Source organism: Typopeltis vanoorti, chromosome 12 (genome assembly GCF_054136105.1).
Source record: "Typopeltis vanoorti isolate ZY-2024b chromosome 12, IOZ_Tvanoo_1.0, whole genome shotgun sequence".
Taxonomy (NCBI): Eukaryota; Metazoa; Arthropoda; class Arachnida; order Uropygi; family Thelyphonidae; genus Typopeltis; species Typopeltis vanoorti.
Genome location: NC_143560.1, coordinates 97852904 through 97870603, shown reverse-complemented (window position 1 = coordinate 97870603; position 17700 = coordinate 97852904). Strand labels below are relative to the sequence as shown.

Here is a 17700-nt window from a genome sequence, read left to right as displayed (position 1 = left end):
TTTGACAGCTCTGTTGTTGTAAATGTGTAATGTTTCTGTCGGTCTGTTTTGTGTATATATCTTTGTACTTTGACACCTGAAGAAGTTGCCTTACCAATGAAACTAGTTGTGTGCGTATTAAACTTTTATTCTTAATTATCTCAGTGGTTGTAGTCATTAAAATTACTAAACACACACACACACACACACATGCATAGTTGACTATTGGTCTGAGCGGGGGGACTCCTTCTTTGTGGATTTTTGGTAATTCATAGAAATGAGGGGTTCTTCCAAATTAGGGATCTTCAGTTTTTTGATAGTGTCTTCATTCTAGCTGATCACTTCGTTGAATAGAGAATTCAGTTTGGCTATTGGTAGGGTTCTGAGTAATCATGTGGTAGTTTTATCTTGTAACAGAATAGAAATTTTTCCATTATTCTCAGTAGTGTCCATGACTCTGCTACAGCTTTCCTTTATCTGCTTTTATAATAGTGAGCAATGTAACTGCAACCTTCCTTTTGGGTATACTATGTAGATAAAGTGTTTTTCATCTGGACTGAATCAGAATTATCTCTACCTACCTTCATAACCAAGATTCATAGCCTATACATCAACATCATGATGGAAAAAGAAAAGGACAGAAAATTAGCCTTCTTAGACCTTTCTCTTATCCAATCTAGAGTACTTATAACATCTATTCACTGTAAGTCCACCTTCATAGGCCATTTCATACAACAAGATTCAGCCCATCATTCATCTCAAACATTAGGCATAATCAAATTCTTACTTGATAGAGCATGCCGTGTATTCCAATTCCGAGGACCTGTCACAAGAACTGGACACATCCAAAGCATGATGCTACAGTTTCACTTCAAGGCAATTTAAATGCATTCTTCACACTTACACCTTCTCTCTAGGAACCAAATCTGCATGGCAAGTCCCAATCCATACATTGCGAGCATCTTGCGGACAACTGCAAATATCCTAAAAAGATATATTTTAGCCTCTATATTTTTCTCCTATCAACAAAATTTCCTACTGGTTAACCTCCACAAAATATGGAGAGAAAGAGATCATTTATGAATAGGTGAAAGAATGAAGAGCCCTAGGATATTCAGGCATTGGGAGCAACCTGAAGAAAGAAAGCCATCTGCCATGACGTGTAGTGAACAACCAGAGGAAATGGGCAATTCATTTGCAAGAAGTGTGTGTGGTAGACCATTACATGGTAATATCTTTCTGATGAAAAACCAAGCTGTTCTCGGTAAGGTGGGGTTGAGAGACTTTGCATGGTCATCTATGCAAGGACTAGAAGAGAAAATGATCACAAGTCAATCTCGTTTGAGTGATGTTACGATAGCATCGTATGGATGTGAGAAAAGTGTAAGGGTACAAGCTGCATGCAATAACTTTGACGAGAACCAGAAAACTAGATATCTATTCCAATTTAAACTTATGGCACTGTAAAAGTGCTTCAGTATTCTCTTTGAACATTTGTTCAAACTTAAAACATCAGCAGTGCTAATTAAATGATTAGCAGAGCTGCATCTATGTTTATTAAAATTAAAAAGATTTAGATTTTGTTTCAAGACAGCTATTTTTTTTTTTTATTAAATAAAAGACCATTCTATTCTGCCCTGTCTACAGCTACTCACTAGCTGGCAAATTTTACTCATCCTTAGGCGAGTGGATGGGTATATTTGTTGAGTCTTCATAATAATAATAATAATTAATAAATTTAAAAAGAAAGGGGTTACCACTTGCCATTGATCAAGATGCCCCCCCCCCCCCTTCAATAAAAAAAAAGCACTGAACAACTGCTCAAACTTAAAGACAAAGCATGGAGTGGACAGTGACTACAATGCCCTTCGGTTCCGGACTTGCTCATTACAGCAGTGCTGTTTTAAGTTTGAACAATGGCAAGCAATAACTCTTCTTCCTTTTATTATTGTGCCATCTTTTTCAATTGTTTATGCATGATAATCTGTTATATTCATATCAAAATATATGCAATAATAAATTATTAATTTCTTGTGTCTACATGTTTCTGTTAGTCTGTTTACCAACATGAGAAGAGCCTAACTGATTTTAAATTTCAATGCTTGATACTATGAAAAATAGGCCATTTTACACTGAATTTGTAGGGATCACAGAAACAGCATCCTATAGTGGATTAGTTTGCTACAATGAAATTTCTTCTGAATAGCACTCTGTCTATGAGCCTAAGTTAGGACTTTCTTTTTGATAGCTTGTTAGAGTGATGTTATAATGATGTTTGCTATAACAAAAGATGACTGTATGATAATTATCAAATCAACTCAAATTAACAATCTCACCTTGATTAAACGAGCCAATCCAAAATCAGCTATTTTAACTATGTTATTCTCTCCAACAAGAATATTTCTGGCTGCTAAATCTCTATGAATGTAATTTTGAGATTCCAAATATGCCATTCCTGCAGCAATTTGAGCAGCCATATCAATTAACTGAGGAAGCTTCAAGGATCGTCCTTTCCCTGCAGAGAATTAGAAAATTGTCAAATACATATAGTCATAATTCAAACTAGTATTGAACAATAAATATAAAAAATGTACAAACAAAATCACTGCTTCTCTTCAAAATAAATCTGGTCTTGTAGCATACAGTTATAGAGACTCAAATAAACTGTTTGCTCCTATGGAATTCATTCCAATTCCTTATGTTGAAGGAGCCAAGGAAAAAGAGTAAATAAAACTTCTGTAAGAAAACAGTCTTTCCTAACATTCAAAATCAAACCAAAGCAAACAAATCTGAATGTAAAATTACATTCATACAGAGCTTCTATGCTATCCTCTCTACTCAGAACATCTCTTTTGAGTATCGCAATACATATGAAGCAATTACTGAAACAAACATCTAGACACAAGAAATTTAATAAAAAAAACTAACAGATATGTTGACCTGAAGTTAACATCGTCAGTGCACTGACAATTCAAACAAGGTAGAGCAATATCAATGGATTTCAAAATGATATGAGCTGTTTATAATGGATAAGAATTAAGCTTTCCAAGATTTTTGAGAAGAAGAGACAGTTGTTATGATTCAAATTTGTAATGGCAATGATAGCAAGTTCTTGATAGAAGATTGTGGTCAGTGTCAACTTCATGTTGTGCTAAGCCAGACTTCTTGGATTTATTATAGATGATATTGGATTGGTGTTTTTTTTTTTTTTTTGATAATGTTCCATCTGTCCAAAGTAAAAGTGATGGCAGTCACAGTGGTACCCATAAAAAAAAAAAAAAAAAAAAAAAAAAAAAAAAAAAGGTAGGAGTCAAAAATGTGCTGTACATTCTACACTGGAAGTTGTCCAGTATATTTTGGTTTCCTGAGGGATGGATAGAGCAGAAAACATAAGTTTGATTTCATAAGGCTCTGATGATGTCTTGAATCTCACTGTATGCAGCAGCCAGTGTTGGTTTGCTAGTTTGCTATAAACAAAGGCAATCATCAATATACCAGGAGAGAAGGATGCCCCAAAATACTAGTTTGCACACACGCACACACACACACACACACATTAACTTCAACCATGAAGGTAGAAAAGGATGGAAAACTAGTCCTCTTGGACATCCTGCTCTCCTTCTAGTGTACTGATTGCTTCTGTTTACTGCAAATTAATCTTCACTGTCTGCTACATACAGCAAATATGGCACAGCATCCATCACAAAAAATAGGCATAATCAAAATCTTGCTTAATCAAGCTCACATCTGCTCCAACCCTCAGGATCTCAAACTGGAACTGAACAACATGTATTATGCAACAGAACAGCCTGTCCTCACAGCAGATATAGCATTCTTTTGACTCCTATAAGCCTAATCATATCTCAGAACTGGAACAGAGAGTCCATCCATCTCATCAGATCATCATGAGATGGATGGACTCTCTGTTCTTGGAGGCTGAACTCTCTGAAGATCAGTCACTCCAGACACACCATCCATCCATCTCATTGATGGTCTACCTCTTCCTCTTTTTCCAGAAACTTCACCTTCTATTACTGTTTTGAAAAGTCCTCCTTCCATCCTTTCAACATGTCCAAAGTATTTCAACTTTTCTGTCAATATCCTTAAGGAGCCTTAGAGTTCTTCCAATCCTTTCTAGTACCCATCCGTTTGTCTGCCTTTCAGTATATGTCCTCAACAGTAATAGGTACCTCAATCTTTGTGAACAGCAATTCTTCACATTAATAATGGATCCCAGGTACTCGAACTTGCTGATTTCCTCAATTTTTTCTCCATTAAGATTTCTCAGGAGCTTCCCAGTCTGTATTTCCTTTGAGAACTATCATCTTTGTATTGCTAGGATTAAGCTGAAAACCTCTGTTCTTACTGTGTTCATTAACTGTCAAGGATTTGTCCTAGTTTTTCCTTAAATTTATCAGTGTACCTCAGATTACTGATCAATCTACTACCTATCCTATTCCTGTCTTAAGCTCATCCAATGCTATATGCATGGCGTCCTCATCAACAGCCTTCCGTAGTAGGCATCCTTGCCTAATTCCATTTCCAATCAGTAGCCTATCAGTTAATCCAATACTTGTTCTTACTGTGGTAGGGAAAGTTCCAATTCAATATTTGATATCTCATAACCAATCTTGAAGATCCTCAAGAAATACCATCTGGTATACCTACATTTTTACTTTTACATTTTTACATCTCTACTTTTATTTTGGACAGACAGGATGTTCTGTTGAAAAAGACTACAAGAACACAAATTATATATCACCTATAATAAAACTGAGAAACTTGGCTTAGCACAAGATGAAATTGATACTGACAACAGAATCTCTGGTCAAGACTTATTTCATCATTGCTGCTACAAATCTGTTAAAGGGGTGCTGAAGTGTTGCTACACTGCCAAAATCTGAATTGTAATGACTCTACTTAGCAAATATTTGGGAAAGTAATTCTTATTATCATAAGCAGTAGTACTTTTTCTGTACATCGTATTATGCTAGCAAGTGGATAATGTCATTTTGAAATCCATTATTACTGTTCTACCTTGTTTGAATGGTCAGTGCACTGAAGATGATCTATAAAGATTCAAAACGAAATATTTGTTAATTTTTTTTTTTTAAATTAATTTCTTCTGTCTACATGTTTCACTAGATGCTTCACTATGTCACAAGGGCCACTGAAGTTACAACAATATATGTGAAATTGCAAGATACCTTGGGAGTTCTTTAAATTAACTAATCAAAGAAGGGGTGCTGTTTTTAGAGCATTGAAGAAGTCTTGCCTTAGGATGCTGATATGTTTTGCCTCTGCCCATGAAATACTCAAATCATCTCTCTCACTCTCACTTGCAACTTGCATGCACACAGAAATTAGGGAGTAGAGTGCAACTGCTATTCATGTCAGCAATGACATGACTAAATTCCTGCTCACATTTGTATTATCAGTAGAAAAACAGTTTGCTTTAGCATGTTTAATAAAAATAAGGATGAGAATTCTAAGATATAGGAAGTGCCATCAAAACGTATGATGAATGTAGCTGCAGAATTTGATCTATCAGAAGGGGAAGTGAAGCTGAGAGGAATCACGTGATTTCATATCCATCTGTCAGTCACATGATGAATTAAGTTGATCACTTAGTTGTAAATGCAATTTTTGTGTACCCATGTTTTGTACCACAGTCACAAAAATTGAAAGTGGTGATTGTGAATGAGTGACTTCAAATCCATACTTTTAAAATGTCATAACAGGAGATAAATCTGGGGTGTACGGTTATGATGCTGAGACCAAGATTCAAAATTAACAATAGAAACACCCATCTCACTTCAGCTGAAGAAGGAACACCAATTAAAATCCAAAGTCAAAGTACTGTTGATTGTCTTTTTTTGATCTGGAGGAGGATTGTGCAGGTGGAGTTCGTACCTAGAGGCAGTACAGTCAACTCTGAATATTATATAAAGGCGTACTAGAATGTTTGCATAACAATATGCATCAAAAAATTCATATTTACGAATTTAGAGACACAAAACACACCTGTTGAAATGATTATTTTACTTATTATTAATAAAATAACACTTGACATTTCGACCCCTGTATTGAGGTCATCAACAGAAAAATACATGTGTATATGAAGACAAGCTACATGCTCTTGCACTCTACAAAGGTGAATTGAATCTACTGTTAATTGATCTTCTACTTAGCCTGACCTCTAGTGGTTAAAAAAAAAAAAAACTGCTAAAGTCCTCCCATACTAAGCTTTTCTTTAGGACTTGTACTGTTCAGGTTGCTATTGAATGTTTAAAAAAAAACAAAAAAAACTTCCTTCTTGCATCGAGATTTTTCTTTGGCTTGTTCTGGTTGCTATAATGGTTGTAAACGGGTCCTCCACATTCTTGGAATGGTCAGACCATCATTGCTGTTCAGATTAGGATCGTGTTTGAGCATTTCATATGTTTCTTTAAATTTCCTCTCGAACCAGGTTTTGGTGCGGTGTAGGGACTTGGTACCTTTCCAATCAATTCTGTGGTATTGATTGGAAAGGTAAGAAAATGTTGTGTTACTGGAAACTATGTTATTGTTCTAACTAAATGCTTTGGAAATCTTTGTTTACAAGCTCTGTGTATGCCCACCTTCAAGGGCATTCTAAAAGGGATGGCACAGATCAGACGAAGTGTGGTGTAGGGACTTGGTACCTTTCCAATCAATTCTGTGGTATTGATTGGAAAGGTAAGAAAATGCTGTGTTACTGGAACTATGTTATTGTTCTAACTAAATGCTTTGGAAATCTTTGTTTACAAGCTCTGTGTATGCCCACCTTCAAGGGCGTTCTTAAAAGGGTTGGCGCGGATCAGACGAAGTTCCGCTGTTCGACAAATCGGATTTTAGTAGTGCACTAGGAGAAGAAAGAACTGGTCAGCTTTAACAGAAGATCAAGGAGTCGTGCTGAATTCTTCGGGGGGGGGGGGGGGTCTCAATCCTTCATGCACAGAGAAAGTGAAATAAAAAGGCACGAACAAGAGCAATGGATATGGGCAGTAAGATCAGCAGCAGGAACCATAGGCCACGGCAAAGGTCGAGAGAATGAAGAGAAGTTTGCCGATGAATATACCTGAGGCAGTTTAGATCGGATGTCGTTGCAGCGGGAGGTCAATCGAAGCCAGTAACTGCAGAGCAAACTTCAAACGCCGGAAAACTTGCACCACCACCACCTGGATCGCACGTGCCCCATACACTGAAACCTCTTGCCAGAGCTATTGAGTGTCGAAAATTTGCGTTCCAAAGCCTGCCACCATCCTAATGAAATGCCAGTGAAGCAAGACACTGCAGAAGGAAGCCTAAGGCCTGAGACGGAAGGAAAAGTCTAAGAACTCTAGTGCAGATCCTTGAATGAGTGTGCAACACAGATAATGGATCCCATGTGAGTTTGTTCCTTTTTGCATGTCCTGTATTTCCTTTATGTAATCTAGGAGAAATAATTTAGATGGACTGATAAGATACAAGATACTAGGAATTAGCAGTGTCTATGAGAAATTTTTGGCTTGTTAGTAAGTGAAATACTCTTGTGTAATAACTTGATATAGCTAGTTAACTTCTTTATGAGTAGATTAGAGTTTTAATAATTTGATTCAATAAGCAGAGAAGTAAATGAGTATTTGTGCTGTAAAGTTTGTTTAGAATTGCAAAGGGAAGTTTTCTTAATGCTAAAGTTTAATGGACAGGTAGAGAGTAACCTCCCTATCGTTTAATTGATGTACTTTTGTATTAATGTAAATAAATGTGTTTTACTTATATGTCAACAGAGTACCGCCTGATCTTTTGAATTACAATGCACTGTTTCTAAATAAACTCAGACCTGAGAGCAGGAAACAGATAAAGTATTAAAAGCGTAATTTAAGTGCTTGAGAACCATGACTGTTTATGATAATTTTATTGAAGGAATTTATGCTAGAAAGTGAAAGAGAGAGAGATCTAGAGGCTGTACTCCTGAGTCTTATGCCAAGAAAAGAATACTGGTGGCGCAGTCGAAACAAAAATAAATTTTCCAGTACTCGTAGGCATACGACAAGTAGTGCAAAAGGTGAATAAACTTTGTATGAAATAGTATGGTAATATAAGGAACAAGATAAGATAGAGAATAAAATAACATATCACAAAGATAGAACAAAGATTAAACTGTAAAAGTTTTAAGGTAAAGATTACATCACATTGCAGTACAATAAACTACAATAACGTAGGACCCCCCCCCCCCCCGATTACAACGGTCTAAACATTCCAAGAATGTGGAGGACCCATTTACAACTATTATAGCAAACCACCAGAACAAGCCAAAGAAAAATTTCAATACAAGAAGATTTGGCGAAGTTTTTTTTTTTAAAATTCAATAGCAACCTGAACAGTACAAGTTCAGAAGAAAATCTCAGTATAGCAATGTTCAGTATAGTAATATAGCTATGCTGAAGAAAAGCTTAGTACGATAGGACTTTAGCAGAGTTTATTTTTATTTTTTACCGCTAGAGGTCAGGCTAAGTAAAAGATCAATTAACAGCGTAGATTCAATTTACTTTTGTAGAGAGCAAGAGCATGTAGCATGTCTTCATATACACATGTATTTTTCTGATGATGACCACAATAAAGGGGTCGAAACGGCAAGTGTTATTTTATTAATAATGAGTAAAATAATCATTTCAACATGTGCTTTGTGTCCCTAAATTCGTAAATAAATGCTGATCACCATGTAACCTTAACACGTTCATTGCCAAGCTGAAAATTGGAATTTCGTGTGGTGGGCAAATTTTTTTAATTTTTTTATTTAGTTTTTATTGTGCTCAAAATAAGTTAAATATATTATTTATATGCTTTTATTATTATGTACATAGGATTTATGTACTCCAAATATCTATTACGCGATATGTGTGATATGTAATTTGGTCAAATAAGTTATATATTTTACAAATAAAAAACATTTAAATATAATAATTATAACTTTAATTAGTGGGGTGCTTAAGGGTCAAAGCTGTATAACTGAGAGGAGACCTCCACATAGCCTTTCAAGGAATGTGGAGAACCGACCAGAGCTTCTGACCTAATGTCCAATCCTCACCTTCTCGTGGTGCACCCTGTTGGGTATCTACTTTGATACTGAACGAACGAGGATGGGCTGGCAATTTGGGATTTAGCCGACCAAATTGTATTCTTATTGGTTAAACCAAAATAAAAAATGATGGTACAACATGACAAAATTTCATGCCGGCTGAGGTGTCGCCCGGTTAAACAAGGCCCCCGTTGTTTTCACCAGGGAACCAGGGCGAACAGCGAAAAGTCAGCTACTGGAACAAATCTGAAAACAAACCCCAACTCAACATCACTAGAGTTAAAGATTGGTACTATCAATGTAAGAAGCCTCAATGGCAAAGAAATGGAGCTAACTGAGGAATTAGATAAGTACCAGATCGACATAATAGGGGTGACTGAAACAAAAAAGATCAAAACTGGTGAGATCTTTCTGAGCAATAAATACAAAATGTTATATTCAGGCAATGACAATCAAGGAAAAGAAGGAGTAGCCATAGTATTCAACACAAAATACGAGGCTAATCTTCTTGAATGGCAGTCAGTCTCAAGTAGAGTAATGTGGGCAAATATGAGAATGGGGAACTGGACAATGAGATTTATTTGTGCCTATGGTCCCACAGAAGGTTCTACTAAGGTAGAAGTGGAGGAATTTTTTGATGCTTTAGAAAAAGCAACTGACACAATGAAAAAGGAAAAGTTGGTCCTTGTTGGGGATCTAAATAGCAGAGTAGGAAATGATTGTGAGACATACAAAAATATTTTGGGAAAATTTGGAGAAAAGAGCAAAGCTAATAATAATGGCAAATATCTGTTGGATTTCTGCTCAGGACATGGACTGGTTATTACTAACACCATGTTCCAACATAAAAATGTGCACAAATTCATATGGAGAGAAGAGGCTAGGAATAAGAAAAGTCTCACTGACTATGTTATTGTTGATAGTGATGTTTTCTCCCTGGTGCAGGACACTGGAATGTACAGAGGATTTCAAATTGGAAGTGATCACTATTTAGTCTTCAGCAGGATAAAATTGAATTTCATATTGAAAAGAATAACATGTAAGAAAGTTTTAAAGCGAATAAAAGTTGAGCAGCTCTCAGATGTGAACTGTAGACTAAAATACAGAAAGATTATTGAAAAGAAAATGAAAGAGTTTGAGAACAGGAATCAAGCCTTGGAGATTCAGTGGCAAACTCTGAAGAAAACATGGATTGATTCTGCCAGAGTGGCATGTGGTGAGGTTATGTGCAAGGATAAAAAAAAATCAAAACTCCCTGGTGGACACAGGAAGTTAAAGAGGCAGTGAAGGAAAAGAACAAAGCATATCAAAAGTTCCTGGCAAATAAGTCAGCTTTTACTCTTACAGAATACAGAGACAAATGTAAAGAAAGCTAAACAGTGTGTAAAACTAGCTCAACAAAAGTCATGGGAGGACTTTGGCAAGAATATAGAAAATAAATATCAAGAAGGTGGCAAAATATTCTGGAGTTTGTTGAAGAAGCTTAGGAATGGAGGAAAGAGTGCTGTAAAAGGAGTTAGAGATGATAAAGGTGACATGAAAACTGTAGAAAAAGATATCCTTGAAGTATGGAGTAATTACTTTGAAAAACTGCTAAATGAAACAAGCAGTGATGACAGCACAGTGATAAAAAACACTGACCAGGCATGCAGTCAGGAATACATATCCATACTTGAAGTAGAAAAAGCCATCAAAGGCTTGAAACGTGGAAAGGCAGCAGGAGTAGATGATATTCGACCAGAAATGCTGAAGCATGGTGGCATAAAAGTCTTACAGTGGCTGTACTGCATAGTTCAGAAAGCCTGGACAGAGGGACGAATTCCCGATGATTGGAGTAGAGCTCTCATAGTACCCATATATAAAAAAGGGAAATAAAACTGAATGTGAGAATTACAGAGGTATTTCCCTACTGAGTGTTCCTGGCAAGATCTATGCAAGTATACTTGAGAAACGGTTGAGAAGAATTATGGAAGAAAAGCTTGGTGAAGAACAAGCTGGATTCAGGCCAAATAGAGGCTGTCAGGATCAGATCTTCACTTTACGACAAATAGTCGAGAAAGCATGGGAATATAACAAAGATCTGTATTTAAGTTTTGTCGATTTGGAAAAGGCATATGACAAGGTGCCAAGAGAGAAGCTATTCAATACGCTGCAGTTATATGGTGTCAATGGGGCATTATATCAAGCAATACTTAGTCTTTATTTGAGTTGTAAGTCAGCAGTTAGAATTGAAGGAAGTACAGGAAGATGGTTTAATGTTAAATCTGGTGTGAGACAAGGATGTACATTATCCCCTCTGTTATTCATTATCTATATGGATCACATTATGAAGGAAAGTGGTATTAAACATGATATCAAAATTGGAGATGTTAATGTCAGCTCTTTGCTTTATGCGGATGATGTTATACTTCTAAATAAATCCGCTACAAGTCTGCAAGATTCTCTGACTAAATTGAATAACTGTTGTAATAGATATGGTATGAAGGTCAGCAATAAAAAGACAAAGACAATGAAAATATGCAGAATCATTGAACATGTCAACTGTGTTGTGAATGGAGAACCTGTGGAACAAGTCAAACATTTCAGCTATTTAGGCACGATTTTTACTGAAGATGGTAAATTAAATATAGAAATAGACAACAGAATCAGCAAAGCTGGTATGGTGGGAAGTCAATTGAATAAATTCATATGGAATAAGAGAGAAATTAGTCGGAACACTAAATTAGCTGTATACAAGACAGTGTTCAAACCAGTTTTACCTTATGGATCTGAGAGCTGGGTCAGAAGTAAAACGCTTGACCAAAGACTAGAGACCGCAGATATGAGAGTCCTGAGAAAGATTAGAGGCGTGAACTGATGGCATCAATGGCAATATCATATTAAAAATGAGGATATTAGGAAAGAACTTGACATTGTCAGCATCCAGGAATGCGTTAGCAGAGCTAATCTCAGGTGGTATGGTCACTTAAATAGAATGGGAGAGGAAAGATTAGCAAAACAAGTGTTCTCTGCCAGGTTGGCAGGAAAACGACCCAGAGGAAGACCAAGATATAGGTGGATTGATACGGTACAAAGTGCCTTAGACGATAGAAATATAAGATCTGATAATGTTGGAGTCTTGACAAGTAACAGACTGATTTGGAGGAAAATTGTAGATAGGAAGTTAGTAATGATGTAATTTTTTCATGTGGTACCGTCATATTCTGTACACCCCTTGAGGGTACATGGCAGGAATTTGATGATGATGATGACTTTAATTATCAGTCTTTTATAATCACATAGAATTTTAAAAATAACGTACAAATAGAAAAAAATAATTATCAAAAATCAACATTTATAGGGAACTTACTAAAAAAAAACAAACAAAAACAATACTCAAAATAAATAAAAACCAAACTTCAAGCATGCTAAATCAACGAATAACTAAAGAAAATCGTCGCGTCGTCGCCTTGTCCGAATGCCGCCACTGTGCGCACTGGCTAACATAAACAATAGACAATGGCTGGCGGCCATCCCCACTCCACGAAAGTCGATCCCTTCCCTAGTGGCCAATATAAATATTACGCGCTGTTTCGCTGTGGCCACTATACTATTCCGCTTAGAAACTTGATAGGGACGTCCACGCGATAACACGTGATCGGCCGACCGGTGAGAACTTGCATCACGCGGTATTGCGTGATTGGCAATGAACGTGTTAAAAGAAAGATGCATCACAAAAGACTACTTCAATACTAAGTTAATATTGTGACAGAATTTTCTTGAATCAATCTTTCTTTCACAATTCCTCATAAGAGAAAACATTGCAGTAAAAATATTGTCTTTATCCTTTGTGGTCCATAATTTAAAGATAAGAAGACAGACTTGGACAGGGAGAATGTTCTGTTGATAAAATGATTACAAGAACACTAATCATATATCTATAATAAATTTAAATAAGCTTCTAGAGTGAGCAATTGACAACTTTCATGTAAAGGCTTTACTAGGTGGGCATGACATATTTCATCACATCACCTGGTTATTCTTCAAGGGCAATATAATTACAAACTGAAATACTCAAGAATTCATACAGAATACGCTAAGTATATACTGTACTAATTTTTAACTGATTATTCAACATGTGCACAACAGAATCATTTCTATATATCAAATATATTACAAACAAAATAACCAGAATTCTACAGGACCTTGAAGTAGTATATACACAGCCCACACAGATAGGGCCGCATAAGAAATTAAAAACAACAGAGAAAGAGCAGAAGAGAAGACTGAAATCTGGACTACTACAAACTACACTGCAGTGATTGTATGATGTAAATTAAGATGCCGTCATACTATCCTTCATTCTTTTCTCTATGGACAATGTGAATACTTATTCAGAGAGGCAGTGAATTTTTTAATATCAACCCACTAACAAGAGGTCATATAACATATGACAATAGCTGTGTTCACAAGCAATTAGGAAGAAAGAAGGAATATGTTAATGTATTTTTTGAAGGGCTGTAGGTTGTATTCATTGGTGACAACTGTTTAGGGAAGGCCGTTCAAAAGAACAGAGGCAGATAGAATGAAAGAAGATGAGAAGCTGGTTGAATGTCTGGAGCTGACTTACAGATGCTGACCAGCTACTAATTCTATGATAGTGAGGAAAATGGCAGATCAGTAGTCATCAGTTCTGTAAAGCAGTGCTCATGAAAATAATAATAATAATAAAAGGCATAAATACTCTGCATAAATAATGCAGAGTATTTACGAGAATGTGATTGGAAGGAGATTGTAGAGAGTGGTCATCTATCATGTGGATTGTTTTCTTCTAGAAAGTATTAAGCATAGGAAAGTTTAGTGCATTGCCGCAAATGCAAGAATGCTAATTTAAGGTCTTGGGATTTGTAAAGTGTTAGGAGCTGTGCAAGTGATAAATAATGTTTTGAACAAAATAGAATACTAAGTTTTCTATAGCTGAGGAGAATAAGGATGTAATATGTTTATGCTAAGATAAGCAAGATGTGAAAGTTATCCCAAGAAGAGAAAAGATCTTGACTGGAGATTAGAATATTATCAAAAGTAATGGAAAATGAAGTGAAATCTTTCTGAGAAATATCATAGGATGGCATTTCAATAGCATAGATATTCACTAGGTTATATTCATCCATGTGAGAATATTATTGTTTATGACAGCATTAGATATAAAATACCTTGAAGCCTGAATCATTTGAGGCATTACAAGTTTTTCTCAATGAAGAAGAGTAATGGAGTATACTGTCATCACCAAACTATGGATAGTATTTGAAATTAGTGAGAAAAGGTCACTGATGTATATAAGGAAGAGTGTAGGCAAAAGAACTGAGCTCTAGGGTATTCCAATATGGACAGAGAAACCTGATGAGAGGAAATTGACAACATAATCATAATAGACAGAAGATGGCAGCTTGATAAGGATCTCTATGCCAAATCCAATCAAAGGTACAAGAAATGTCAAGAATGACCACAGAGATGGACAAAGTTAGCTAGGAGATCTGCTATGGAGCAAGATGGGCAGAATCCATATAAGGAATTACTAACTGATGGGTCTTGGGTAGTAAAGAAGTGGGTTGTTAATGACCTCCCAAATTAATTTCAAGAATACTGAAAGTGAGGTAAGGACAATTGTCCCATTGTCCTTACCTCATTTTTTTGTGAAAGAGGATAGGATGATGATCTTTCTTTTTCAGGACAAGATGGATAAAAGCTTGCTCCATGCTTCTAGGTAGATGCAAGATGAGTATAAGAGATTGTATAAGTGACACAAGATGGATGTTTATTCTGGGGCATTGGCTATTTTTTTTTTAGCAGAATTAAAAGTATACCACCTGGAGAAGGAAATTAGTATCTAGATTATCGAGGATTTCTCTGTTTTTCTAGTCAAATATCATAGGACACATATGTTGAGTTGTTTGTAATGTAGTGGGAGGTGATTTTCCTTTGTCATCGATATGAGAATTGGAGGAGAAGGCTAATGCAAAGTCAGCATTATCGTTAGGTGATGTTACTATGGCACTGTCTAGATATGACAGGTGGAGACATAGAAGGGCAAGTTGTGCTAAATCGCCTTAGTAAGGAACCAGAAGGCTCAAATGCTATAAACAGGGAGCAAATTTTTTACATTTGGTCCTTTTTGCACTGCAGTTGCTATTTTTTTTTTTTTTTAAACAGATGTTGTGGGTTGCAGTGTAGATTAAGTGCAAAGAGGTTTTTTTTTTTGACTCTAGCTATTTTAGGTTATGCTGAAGTTTTTATCTTGGATTACTTTGGCATGCCTGTTGGAGAAATGAGGCTTGGATAGTGGTTGGGGTGAGTGAAGGTTCTCATTCCAGTAGACTATTTCAAATATTTGAATGGAGCAAGTATTTGGATCAGGAAAGCAAAAATAGTAATCAGACAAAGAGGCACAGAAATCCCAATTGGATTTTATAGTACACCATTATAGTACACAGGACATGAAGATGAGATTGGGCAGGAAAAGGTTCGTCTGTAGAAAGTGAAATGCTGTAAAGTTGTGGTAAGCGCTGCCAGGAAAACTAACATCTATTATGTATTTGGAAGCACAGCTGGTTAAGAAAGCGTTAAGTATTCAAAAGAATGAGGATTATCCGATATTCTGGTTGGTAGGTAAATTATGAGTTGAATCATTACTAAGCGCAAGTAATCTGGCTTTCCTTCCAGCTTGAATTATGAACACAATTCTCTGAGGAAGATTATCTCACTATCTGGATAACAAGTCTATGAAATCAACTTCAGAGAAGTTGATTTTGAATGCAAGATGTGCAGCAACTGATATGCTCCCACACACACACACTGAAATGTTGCTGTGCAGCTGAAATTTTCTTTTAAAAACAATGCTTCTTGTATGAACTACACAGCACTTTTAAAGTGCCGTGCAGTCATCAGGTTATGTAAAAATTTTCTGCTCAGAGCAGTAGCAGGTCTATGCAGTTGGCAAAAAAATCAGAGGGGACATGGCCAGAGCAGATAACAGAGGCTCTTCGACAGGGGATGTCAAATCTCACAAATGGTATATAAAAATTACAAATGATATTTTAAATACTAGATAAACTGACACTGGAATGTAAGCTTAATCCTAAGAATGTGTGGATTGCCTTCTTTAAAGACTGCAAAGAAAATTATAGCATGCTCACCTGACCAATCAGGTAATTCATGCTAGTGCAAGGATGAAAGAAAGGTAAAAGTGTAAAGAATCAAGAAGGCAGGGGAAAAACATTCGTATTGTCCTTCATAACCACTCTCTGATTCCTTTTTAATCACTTTCCAGTCTTTTTACTGCTTGTTTTCATTTCTTTACCTCCCACACACTGACTCCTATATCACTCCTCCTACACTATGCACTAGCATAACTATCTATGTGGCATGGTTAGTAATTTAGCTAATTATACTATTCAAATTACTTTCTTCTTTGCATTAAATTGAATTAGGTAGACTAATTCTGATACTTAACTTCCACTATATAATTAACCTCATCACAATTACATATAGAGTTCCACCCACACACAGTTATTAAATGTATATATTATATATAAAGTATATAAATTATATAATACGCATGTAGAGACAATTTGATTGAAGCTCATTTAGCCTTAACTAACTTTCAGAAATTTTTCATCAGCTGGCCTCCAGTCTTAGATGTCACTGATAACAAAGTTCATGGCTACCAATGATTTTGAAGGCAGTGGGGAAAGAGTATGTCAAACTTGGCATCATCTTGTGACTAAACTATAACTTGATTTTCTGCGAAAACTCTGCTTGCCTGCACCAAATATTAGCCAACACTAGAATCATATGAAAAAAAAAAAACCTGGTTAAAGATACTCTAGTTAACAACAAGAACTGAACCTATAATGGACTTTCTTCTGATTATTAGAAACATGTATTCACAAGAATAAATAATAATTGTATTCTTGCAAATATTTCAGCCTGAAACTAATAAGTCATAATCAGTGCACAATAACAAGGTGAAGCTAGAATATAGGGAATGTTATTCCTTTTTACAGATCTGAGCCACATGCTGGAGTGGCACCATATGGTTGTTATAAATTAACATGAATAAAGAGGGGAGGAAGTGTCCTATTGTTTGCTATTTATGAGGATGAGACTCTGCGAAATCTTTGCAATGGATGGACAGTCATTCCAATCTAAACAGTATAGAATGCTTTACCACTAACTGCTCAAGCTTCAACAATGACGTAATACATACATACTAGACCAAAGGATATTGTGATCAGTGTCCATTCCATGCTGAGCCAAGACAGATTTTCCATGTTTACTGTGGTTAATATAAGAATGGTATTCCTAGTAATATTTTGACTGAATGTCCTGTTTGTCCAAAGTACAAGCAGAGACAATTACAATTATGTTGAACCTGGTAAACATCAGGGAGGGAAGAGAAGGGCCTGGTTATCTCATGTGGAAGGTAATCAGGAGATTTTGTTGAGAGGAAAGAATGAATAGAATAAACTGTTCTTTCTTTTAGTGTTGCATGGTGATCAACATTCAAATTAGAAATTATGGACTTTACAACCATGTTATAAATAACTCTTTTAATTTCCCAACATTTCGATCTTCATATTAAGATCATCATCTGGAGCATA

At 36.0% G+C, this 17700-nt stretch overlaps 1 protein-coding gene across 2 annotated transcripts in view; it reads right to left on the bottom strand.

The window, feature by feature from the left end:
* LOC150101042 (tyrosine-protein kinase Src42A-like) overlaps positions 1–17700 on the bottom strand; it is a 156507-nt gene that overhangs the window by 10645 nt on the left and 128162 nt on the right. Inside the window, exons 6-7 of one of the 2 annotated variants that reach the window (XM_090401646.1) lie at positions 17268–17276; positions 2316–2494 (exon numbers count right to left, since the gene is read on the bottom strand). In XM_090401646.1, the coding sequence (XP_090257772.1) occupies positions 2316–2494; positions 17268–17276 (188 nt within the window). The remainder of the gene's footprint in view (positions 1–2315; positions 2495–17267; positions 17277–17700) is intronic. The other variant, XM_090401645.1, reaches the window with a different exon arrangement.